This window comes from Patella vulgata, chromosome 3, assembly GCF_932274485.2.
Source record: "Patella vulgata chromosome 3, xgPatVulg1.2, whole genome shotgun sequence".
In the NCBI taxonomy this organism is placed as follows: Eukaryota; Metazoa; Mollusca; class Gastropoda; family Patellidae; genus Patella; species Patella vulgata.
The window spans coordinates 21,523,454-21,534,582 of record NC_065881.2 but is presented as its reverse complement, the minus strand read 5'-3'; the positions used below and the strand labels follow the sequence as shown (position 1 = coordinate 21,534,582).

General features: G+C 30.8%; 1 protein-coding gene across 1 annotated transcript in view; it reads left to right on the top strand.

The window, feature by feature from the left end:
* The first annotated feature begins 113 nt into the window (after window positions 1-113).
* Window positions 114-11,129, top strand: part of LOC126817017 (uncharacterized) — a 30,263-nt gene continuing 19,247 nt past the window's right edge. The window contains exons 1-4 of the mRNA XM_050543826.2: window positions 114-226; window positions 8,910-9,154; window positions 10,119-10,287; window positions 10,454-10,598. Of these exons, the coding sequence (XP_050399783.1) occupies window positions 8,947-9,154; window positions 10,119-10,287; window positions 10,454-10,598 (522 nt within the window). The 5' untranslated portion in view covers window positions 114-226; window positions 8,910-8,946. The remainder of the gene's footprint in view (window positions 227-8,909; window positions 9,155-10,118; window positions 10,288-10,453; window positions 10,599-11,129) is intronic.

Genomic DNA, 11,129 nt, shown 5'->3' with positions numbered 1-11,129 from the left:
AAAAGTAAAACATTAAAACCACTTTTATTTCATTTCATTCAAGTCAAGGGAATATTTAGTGGTCTGCATCCCGATGATTAATACTACGGGGAGATAATCCACGAAGTGGCGCCCTAATCAGTCGCTGTGGGTAATTCCCAAAATTAGAACTTCTCTTTTTAATGCTTAGCTGGCTTTTGACCTAAATGTACATAAAACAATATCGAATAATTAACCCGTAGGCATGGTAAGTATATTAAGTGTGGTAATGACTGCTTCATGTACTTTTTAATTGTCAAATTAGATTGGCAAGTTTAACTGGTCAAATTGAAACTTTGAAGTGGGCCTGGCATAGTCAGGTAAGAAAAAAAAGCGTTGTTAGTGTTAGCCGTAACTTTGAAAGTTTTTTTTTTTTAGTGAACAAATTAACTTAGTTCATACAATAAGTCGTTCAACTATATTTAGTTTGGGACATGGTTCAGAGAACCCAATTTTTCAAGTATTTAATGTTTTATCAAATTAGAATCAACATAAAAATGGAAAATTTTTGTTTCTTAGAATTCTACTTTCACTTTGACTTTGTCTTTAGAATTTTCAATCAATACATTCTATACAGTCTATATTCGGATTAATTCTTTCTTATCAGTAAACTCCATCTACGTAAGTAATGCAACATGGTAGTAATGAAAATAAACAATATTTTATCAAAATATTTCACTTCTTAGTGAAATTGAAATCAATTTAAAATATAGACAAATTTGTGGATCCATCATTATCATATCATTCACTTTGATTCACTATAAAGTTTATTTACTGTACTGTTCCAATATGAGTATTTGAGTAACAGTAACCGTATCAACAAAAACAAAAAGCCAATCAAAGAAACCATGATAACCTGTTAAAACCGTTAGTCATAGCCTACCTTTTATACGTGTTCAATGTCCTTATTGCCTTGTTGCAGTTAATAAACTTTGTGAATGACATCTATAATGTTGTCTGTATTATATTTTACTTCTGTAGGATATGATTTTCTTGTATCTCAAGGCACATTTTAAGCTGAATACAATTCATGTACGGTAAACAAAATGTTTGGTACATATCGAATCAATAGTAATTATAATTTATACACACATATATTAGACACAAGTTTCATATTAAAAGTCATTAATATAGATAAGATACGAAGGCTGGCTGAAAAGTTCTAAGCCTGAAAATGATAGATCAATTGGGCTGAAACAAACTTCTAGCTGTCACCAACAAGTATACAATCATTGAATGAATTATAGACATAAGAACTGCAACTGTAGTGTTATTATTGTCTTTATACCAGACCATCTTGTGAACCTACCCATTGAAATCAACAGAAATAGACAAAACTGGCAATAGGGCAGTCATCAAGTACCTGCAACTGAAACGACTAACCCCTTACCCCCCACACAGGCACATGCATGCTGATATACATGTAGTGTCCACTTTAGGGGATGATGTCCCCTCCTCTTCCACAGTAAAATAATGGGATGTGGAATTTAAGCGTGGCAGAGAGAGCCTTGACATTAATGATCATCAACAACAACCATTCAAGAAAACGTTACCCGGTTGCATGACATGGTTATGGCTGATTCCGATTGACGACTCATCATATTGCTGGTGTTGTGGGAATCTCTCATGAGATTACCCCAGTTGGAGCAGAACAGTGGGACGTTAAACCCCATTTTATTTCATTTTCATTTCTGTAGCAAACAAAGAAACAAACTTTCTCTTTTATATAAATGTCAGATTCATTATAATTCACTAAATACATACATAAAAGTCAGTAAAAAACTTTATTTTGAGCTAAAAGAAGCTCCCTCATCATGAGTATTTGTACCTCAGCTCTGCTGAGACTAAGCTGACCTACCCTAAGATAAGATTTTATTATAAAAATAAGGGTATAGTGTAAGCTGTTACAGATGGTACCATTAAAGATCTCTATTACTGTGAAAGTATCTTTGGGACTGCAACCATATTATATACATTGTAGATCATTATCAAAACCTTGCTGTTGAAATTCTTGTAAACAAAAGCGGGGGATATACATATACATGGTATCTTAGGTTGATTGGTTGCTTACAGTAATTATTAATGACTGTTGATCTATATGATGAGAGACAACAAATAATACTAGATAGTGCTTACCCTGGCTGAATTTTGTGTGTGATGGTCATTAGTCAGTTTTGGTTGGTAAACTGGGAGTTTAAATTCTACCTACTGGTACATAGATAAATGGTTTTCAGTGACTTTAGTTTGAATTTTTGTATCTTTGTGTTTCATGAATAATCACAGTAGCGGCAAAGGTAAATTTTGATAAAAAATATTTAAAATGGAAAAAAACCTGTTGTTACCAGTAATGTAGACATGGCGGCTTAAAGTTGACACACTCCACTGGCAGAGAAGAAAAATGTATTTCTTAGTGATACTCTCATGCATAGAGCCTTAAAAAGTTGTGATATTTCTGGATATGTTATACTGTGCCATTTCTGATGTAAATTATCAAATTACAATTATGCGATATTGTTAAAACGTGAGTTTTTTTTGTGTCAATTTAAGCTGCTCTCTAAATCTGTTCACCTGAGTAGTACTTTCTAAGTGTCAAGTGTGGGTGAGTGATTGGTCACAGTCAGTCTTATCAATATTCCTAGATGTGTGTGAATTATTTCTTCTCGACATTTATGATGGATTTTACGAGATTAACATTGTAATATTCCGACTATATGTGGAAATTGATGAAGATTTGTTTCTGTGTCACATAAACAGTACTCATAGTAAATCATTTCTGATATTACAGTCAGTCTTCACTGGTTAGTAAAGTGTTTTTCTTGTTACATAAATATATCTAAAATGGCGAATCACAAAGCTAAAAAGACAAAACGGAGTCACCAGGACATATCAACCAGTATAAACGAATTTTTAGACACTATGCTCCAGGATGATAACTCAATAAAATCCTTCTTGGCTGAGTTGCTAAAACGTGACGTGTTTGTTAACCACATAATGAACTCAATTAAACCTCAAATATTAACCGAATTTAATGAAAAAGTTGAAAATCTGGAATCAAGAATTGATGATCTAGAGCAATATTCCCGACGTACGTGTCTGAAGATAAGTGGCATCAGCGAGTTAGTTGACGAAAGCACTGATGATATTGTTTTGTCTTTAATAAACGATCATGTTTTACCAGATGGTGCTACCAAGCTTGACAAGTCACATATTGGGCGTACCCACAGAGTTGGAGATAAACATGGCAAGTTTCACAGAGATATCATAGTACGCTTTATTAGCTATCGTGATAGGGCTTCAGTATATGCAAATAAAAAAAATCTCAAGGAGTACAATATTCAGAACAAAACTAAGGTTTACATAAATGAGGCGCTAACTAAAACCCGCTCAGCATTATACAAATCAACACGTGATCTATTTAAAGATAAAGTTATCAAAAACTGTTGGACCTACGACGGGAAGATATTTGTTAGTAATTTTGACGGCCGCAAACATCTCATTACACGTGAAGATGATTTGCTATCATTTAGAAACAATGTAAACCCCAGACGACATCTACACGCAGATCAGCGAGAAGGTCAAGGTCGCCCAGAAGCGTCGTCTGCAACTCGTGAACACCCTAATAACACTTATTATCTACCGGATATTAGCACGCATCATATGAGACAACCGTCCCTGATGGATATGGGTTTAACATCTACACCTAAAGGGGCGATATTAAGTGACACAGTCGGCAATGTAAACCAAAACTCAAATAGATATCAAATGGTATCAGATGCTGTAAACTTATAAATTTATTTAGACATTTCATAAATCTGAAAAGTAAAATCTTCATTAGATTTCCAGCACGATAAAATCTTTCTCAATATGAAAATCATATACTCATTGTCTTGTCCAGTGAATACTGGTACCTAGTAATGTATCTAACTCCTACATCTATTCGATAAGAAATTATCGCATAATGATAAATGGAAACTACTTTTATCTTACCTTCCTGATATTTTGTTACAACACGATGCATTTAATAATATAACTATCACATTGTTATTCTTATGAAATTTGGTATTAAGGTGTGTAGAGTATATTCCAGTGTCATGTTTCTCATACAAACGAAGCGGCGACACTTCAATTAAAATATAATTTGCATAAAATATGTCTGGTAATTGAATTTGATAAATGCTGTTAATATATAACTATAAAACTACTTAGCACGTCAGTCTATAAATATTCCAATAGCTACGGTGTATTATACATAGCGATGGCTTATCTTAGATATATGATATATATAATTTTGATATTACAATACATCATGTCAATATTACGTAGCTACTGAACCATATACATATACTGAGCTACCTGTAAATTGTCAGGTACAGCTCTGAAAGTATGAAAATCATAATATGATATTTGCATTCAATAGGTCTATCACTGCAGTGAATACAGTAAAGCTACTCAGTATAATACCACTTGTTATTATTTAAAGTAATTGTACGCTCAACCAGCACAGTATACACATCCACAGCTGTTTGACTTAAACATTTTTTTTTTTTTTTTTTTTTTTTTTTCTCTTTTCTGCCAAAGGAGTAATACATGAGCATTACTCTGCTCACAAGTTATTTAACTTGTTGTCTACCATGTGTCTGTATATATGTTTCTCTTCTAATTGTGACTCGTTCTGTACATAGCGAAGCTTCGCAAAAGTCTGTTTCAGTCTCAACATGTTTTGTAATTATGATTGTAAATACTATGCTTTGTTTATTGTTAATACTGTATTATTATTATTATAATATACAATTATTTTCTCAAAATGGGCTTCCATACACACAGATCTATTATCTCCTCCATAGCTTTAAATTTGTTTATTTACTTTTAAATATTATTAAATGACGTCAATTAAACTTCTGTCCATCAATGTAAGAGGAATTCGAAATGCTTTAAAACGAAAAAAGATATTTAATTGGTTAAACGAACAATCATGTGCTATTAATTTTCTTCAAGAAACTCACAGCAGTGTATGCGATGAAACCGATTGGCAGAACGAATGGGCTGATCGCATATTGTTTTCACATAGTAGAACCAACTCAGCAGGGACAGCTATTTTTTTAAAAAGTAACAATAACATAAATGTTATTAAAAACGAATCCGATGAAAAAGGTTATTTTAACATTTTAGTAATAAGTGTCTATAATGATATCTTAGTTTTAGTCAATACATATAGCCCTATATCTGACAATGACCAGTACATTTATTATACAAGATTACTTAAATCTTTACAACAGCTATGTAGTGAACTTGACACGTTCTCAATGGTAATTGGCGGAGATTTTAATAATGTCCTAAATGTTCAACTTGATAGATATGGCGGCAATTATAAACTGAAAAGAAAAGGCCAAACTGCCATATTCAATATAATTAATTATTTTAACCTCTTAGATATATTCAGAAATCTAAATCAAAATAATAAGCGTTTTACTTGGAAACAAAGGAAGCCTTTGATACAAAGTCGAATCGATTTTTGGCTGATATCGGAAAAACTTCAAGATTGTATAAAATCATGTACAATAAAGCCAACTTCCTTTACTGATCACTCATCAATTCATTTACATATCAAAATAAACAATTATCCACGCGGACCAAATCTGTGGATATTTAACTCTTCGCTAACAAAAGACAAGACATATACTAAAATGATAAAATCATCAATACCGATATGGAAAAGTAAATATTTTGACAAACAAAATAAAAATGGTTTATGGGACTTCATTAAATTTAAGATAAAGGAATCTTCTATAGGATATTCCAAAAAGAAACAAAAACTTAAAAAAGCTGTAAAAAATAGTCTAATTGAAGAACTGGTCAAGATTGAATCCCTTATCAGTAAACAGGAACCTTGTGACAACAAAATTATCGAAAAACTTTATGATCAATATACTGAAGTTAAACAATCATTAGATAACATTTACATTGATGAGACGCAAGGAGCAATTATTAGATCTAAACAAAACTGGTATGAAAATGGTGAAAAAAACACAAAATTATTTTTAAACTTAGAAAAAGATAGAAAATGTGCTACGACAATAAATAAGCTTAAAAAATCAGACGATTCTGCTATATTTGACCCCATTGAAATTTCGGATGAAATATTTCTATTTTATAAAAATTTATATGCGTCGAAAGATACGTCTTTTAAAAAGGAAAACAATATTATAACAAATTTTAGACCCGTAGAAAGGCTAATTGAATACCAGAAGGATTTATTTGAATTCAAAGTTGACTATTTCGAACTTCAGAAGGCCTTAAACTCGTTTAAAATAAATAAATCTCCAGGAAATGATGGTATCACAATTGAATTTTATCGACATTTTTGGCCAGATATTTATGTATTATTATTAGACTCGTATAACTGTAGCTTTGAAGAAGAATCTTTATCTGTAACACAACGTCAATCAGTTATTAAACTCATTCCTAAAGGTAATAAAGATAGAACATGCTTAACTAACTGGAGACCCATTACGCTTATTAATGTCGATGTGAAGCTGATAAGCAAAGTTTTGTCTAATAGATTAAAACCATTTTTGAACCAATTAATACACCCAAATCAATCCGCGTTTATACCAGGTCGCCACATTCATGAAAATACCCGTATTATCTCCGACTGTTTCGATCTTGCGAAACAAAAAAGAATAATAGGCTTTCTTTTGGCTATAGATTTCCAAAAAGCCTTCGATAGCATAAACCATAACTTTTTAATACAAGCTTTATCGTCGTACGGTTTCGGACGTAACTTTATTAGATGGATAAAAACCCTTTACAAAAATATCACCTGTTGTGTAATAAACAATGGATTTACAACCCCTTATTTTCATGTAAAACGGGGTGTACGACAAGGCGATCCAATGTCATCCAATCTTTTTAATTTGATCATAGAACTGTTGTTATGCGCTATTAGAGACGATATAAATATAAATGAAATAAAATTTGGTCAAAAATCCATAAAAGTTGTAGCCTTTGCTGATGATATAACGGCATTATTAAAAGATTTTAGCTCTGCACGACATTTGCTTGAGGTTTTGCGACTTTTCGGTTTAGTTTCGGGGCTTATAATTAACGTTAATAAAACAGAAGCAATAGATTTAAATAGCTGTGATATGAATTTAATGCAAAAATTAAAATCAACCGGTATAGTATTATGCGAAAAATTTATAAAAATCCTCGGGATCCTTTTTTCAAAAGATACTCAAATTACTAGTGAATTAAACTTTAGAAATAAAATAAATGAAATAGAACAAATATTAAAAGTATGGGATAAACATAAATTATCTTTAATTGGAAAAATACAAATAATTAAAACATTCTGCATTCCAAGAATTCTTTACCCGGCCACTGTTAATCCAGTACCGGATTCTACTATTCAACAACTAAACACAATTTTTTACAAATTTATATGGAACGGTCCTGACAGAATAAAGCGAGACATTCTTATACAAAAAAATAAAAATTGCGGATTAAAAATGATTGACTTAAAAGAATTCCTAATATGTAATAGCATTTTTTGGATTAAAAAAATATATCAGTCACCAATCCAAACATGGCTCATACCATATGAATTCATTATGGCTGAATATGGTGGAAATTTATTACCTGCCTCCAACTTTCCAGATAAGTTAAATCTAAAAATTCCTTTTTATAAAAACCTGTATGCCAACTGGTATACAATCTACACAACGCATATAAAGAACATTGCCCACACTGAAAATCAAATTATTTGGAATAATACAAATATAAAGATTAATAATAAAACTATATTTTTAAACTTTCTTTTTAACAATAATATTCGGTACGTTAGTGAATATTTTGATAAAATAAATAAGATCGATAATCAATATTTAGAAAAACATCAATTTATCTTAAAAGGAATAGAAAAGTGTATCTTGCAGTATGTACAGGAAGCGAGCGAGTTTGAAAGTGCGGTACATACAAATTTTAATTGTAATAGAACTCCCTTACTAATTTTTACAAAATATATAATACCCATTTTCACAACGTAAACTTAAAAAATATTTATGATAGCCGAATACAAGCAAAGTTCAGCAGGCCAAAAGCCATTAAAGAATGGGAACACATTCTAGATACCGAGTTAAGTGATTTAGACGTAGAAAATATATTCAAAATAATAAACACTGTATGTCTTAGTACAAAACTGAGGAGTTTTGAATACAAATATCTCCATAGGATTATATTCACAAATGATAAATTATTCAAAATTAGAAAAGTTGATAACACACTCTGCACTTTCTGTGAATCTAATATAGAAAATGTAGAACATCTCTTTGTCCTTTGCCCATTTTCACAAATAATATGGAATCATCTTCATACTATCCTAGATCGTGGTAATATTAAGATAAATATAAAAACACATATAATACACCTTGGTCTAACTAACAAATCAAATTATATAAGTAATACTGAATGGATTTTCATTAATCATGTAATTATTTTAACTAAATTCTATATATATCGGGCTAAACTACGAAACGAAATGCTCAATATTAATAAGTATGAAAGCTTTTTAGTAGAGCATGCTAAAATGGAGATTGAGATATCTCCAGAATTATACACAAATAAATGGAAATATCTTTTTAAGAATTAACAGATTGCCTCCATAACGATTCCCCATTGATGGATTTATGTACTTAGATCTGTGTATAGTAGGAACCCTGCGACTCACCATTTATATAGAATAATGTATTGTATCATTTAAGATAGTGCCTTACATATTGTCAGGTACATGTACAACTAATATTATTTCCAGTCGTGATATTATATTGGATCTTGGATTATTTGTAATGTTAGTCCATTGATATTCTTTATTAAAACTATTTTTATTTTTATAGATCTCTACATGAGAGAGGTACGTATTACTAGAGAACAATGTATGAAACAGAGTCATCACTCATATCAGATACTGGTGATACACATAACTTTCAAACAGAGTCATCAGTCATGTCAGATACTGGAGACACACACCAGATCCAAACAGAATCATCAATTATGTCAGATAGCATTGGAACACAGCTCTTCCAAGGAAAGATAACCCATATTATTGATCCATCTAATTTTTGGGCTCAGATTGGTACAGGTAATTTAAATAAACTCACATTTATTGAGAATTGCGATGTATATGTACATGTAACACACAGAAATCTATAATTTTAGATTGTTTAAACTGTTTACCAAATGAAATATTTATGTTACTTTAAATGTTAAAAGATGTCTTCTCTCTCAAAAGCACAGTATAGGCATACACTGTTAACATATGTATAGAAAATAAGATTACTTTGTCTCAAAATAACATCTGGCTAACCGTGTTGTTATGGAGACTTAAACCCATTTACATGTATTTACTTTCAAATATACAAGTATTTATTATGTCATTTACATGTATGTACACTGAATCTCATGTACAAGTATTAATACATGTATGTAAATGTCATTTATTAATGTACTGTCGTAAAAATGACCTCTTTCACCTAGGTCAAAGTGAAATTGTGGATTTTGTATGTTGATGTGTTTTGTGGTATACTGACAGTTTGTTTTTCATTCAAAACTATGGATTTTATTGGATTTTTAGTGATTTGTTTTGTTTTCTTGTTAAAAATATTACTTTTATAGGAAAAAACAATATTGAGAATAATCGGTTGTGTGTTCCTGTGTTGACACAGAACAGACAGCAAAAATTAAACCTAAATTATATATAAACAAACACTTAATTGCTCAAAACAAAAATGTAATTGTAGAAATTGTATGTGAAATAAATAGGTATAACCTATTTTAATATTTCACATACAATTTTAATAAACTATGATTACATGTAGTATGAATTTTTATTATTGATTAAACTTGAATATATATATATTTTATGTTTACAGAATCTGGTACTGAAATTTTTTTTAAATAGAATATATATATTTTATGTTTTACAGATTCTGATACTGAAGTTTTATTATTTATTAAATAGAATATATATATTTTATGTTTTACAGAGACGGATTCTGAAGTTTTATTATTTATTTAATAGAATACATGTATATATTGTTTTACAGAATCTGATACTGAAATGTTTAAGGAGTTAGAAGAAGAATTAAAGATATTTTGTGAATCAGTAGGTGTATTGAATAAAGACAGTAATATTGGTCTGGTTGATTGTGGTTGTTATGTTCTAGTAAAACAGGGAGAATCGTGGCATAGAGCTCAAGTATCCAGAGTTGATGAGTAAGTAACAACATATTCACCAGTCTTTACTGGTCATTTTAAAAGATTTACACTTAAACACAGTAAATGGTGTCACATTTTCATTAGCCCCTTTCATCGTCTTCTATTGTATGAAATGAATTTTGGATATGTAGTAATATATTGATATATTTTATGTTTATTTTAGATTAAAACAGCGTTTAGATGTGTCTTATGTAGATCATGGTGATACTGATATGGTGCATATCAATAATGTCTGTGTCGCCTGTCCAAGAATATTCTACAGTCTAAAACCTCAAGCTGTCAAATGTCAACTAGTAGGAATTAAACCAGTACGTTGTTCATAGTTTGGAACTTTTAGAAACTCCAATCTCTGTGTATTATAAGGCATTGAAAGTTGAAGCATAATTAAAGATACTTTCCCAGAAAAAGTATTTATCGGGTAGTTATTTCCAATAAAAATATGGCAGTTTTGGTAAACATGTATATAGAAAGTAGAAACATCCAATCTTACTAGAAAAATACTGGATTCCTTGATAAACACCCATGGAATGCATACAGCACTAAAATGTAAGGATTTCCCTTACCAGCAGCCCAACGATTAGGAATGTCTGCTCGCGTGACATCAAAGGTTGCATGTGAAGATTGTCTGATCTCTCAGCGTTATTGAGCACTTGATGTATATGTTGATAAACTTGATGAAGAGCTTAAACGTAAAACAATTTCTGAGATAAAAAACACAGAAAAAGACATGGGTAGTGGATAATCTGTGAATTTAGTTAGGCTTTGATATTTATGATAAATGGACAGCGATTAAAGACAACATCATCTATACAATAAATTCTCCTCTGGCTTCGCATCCG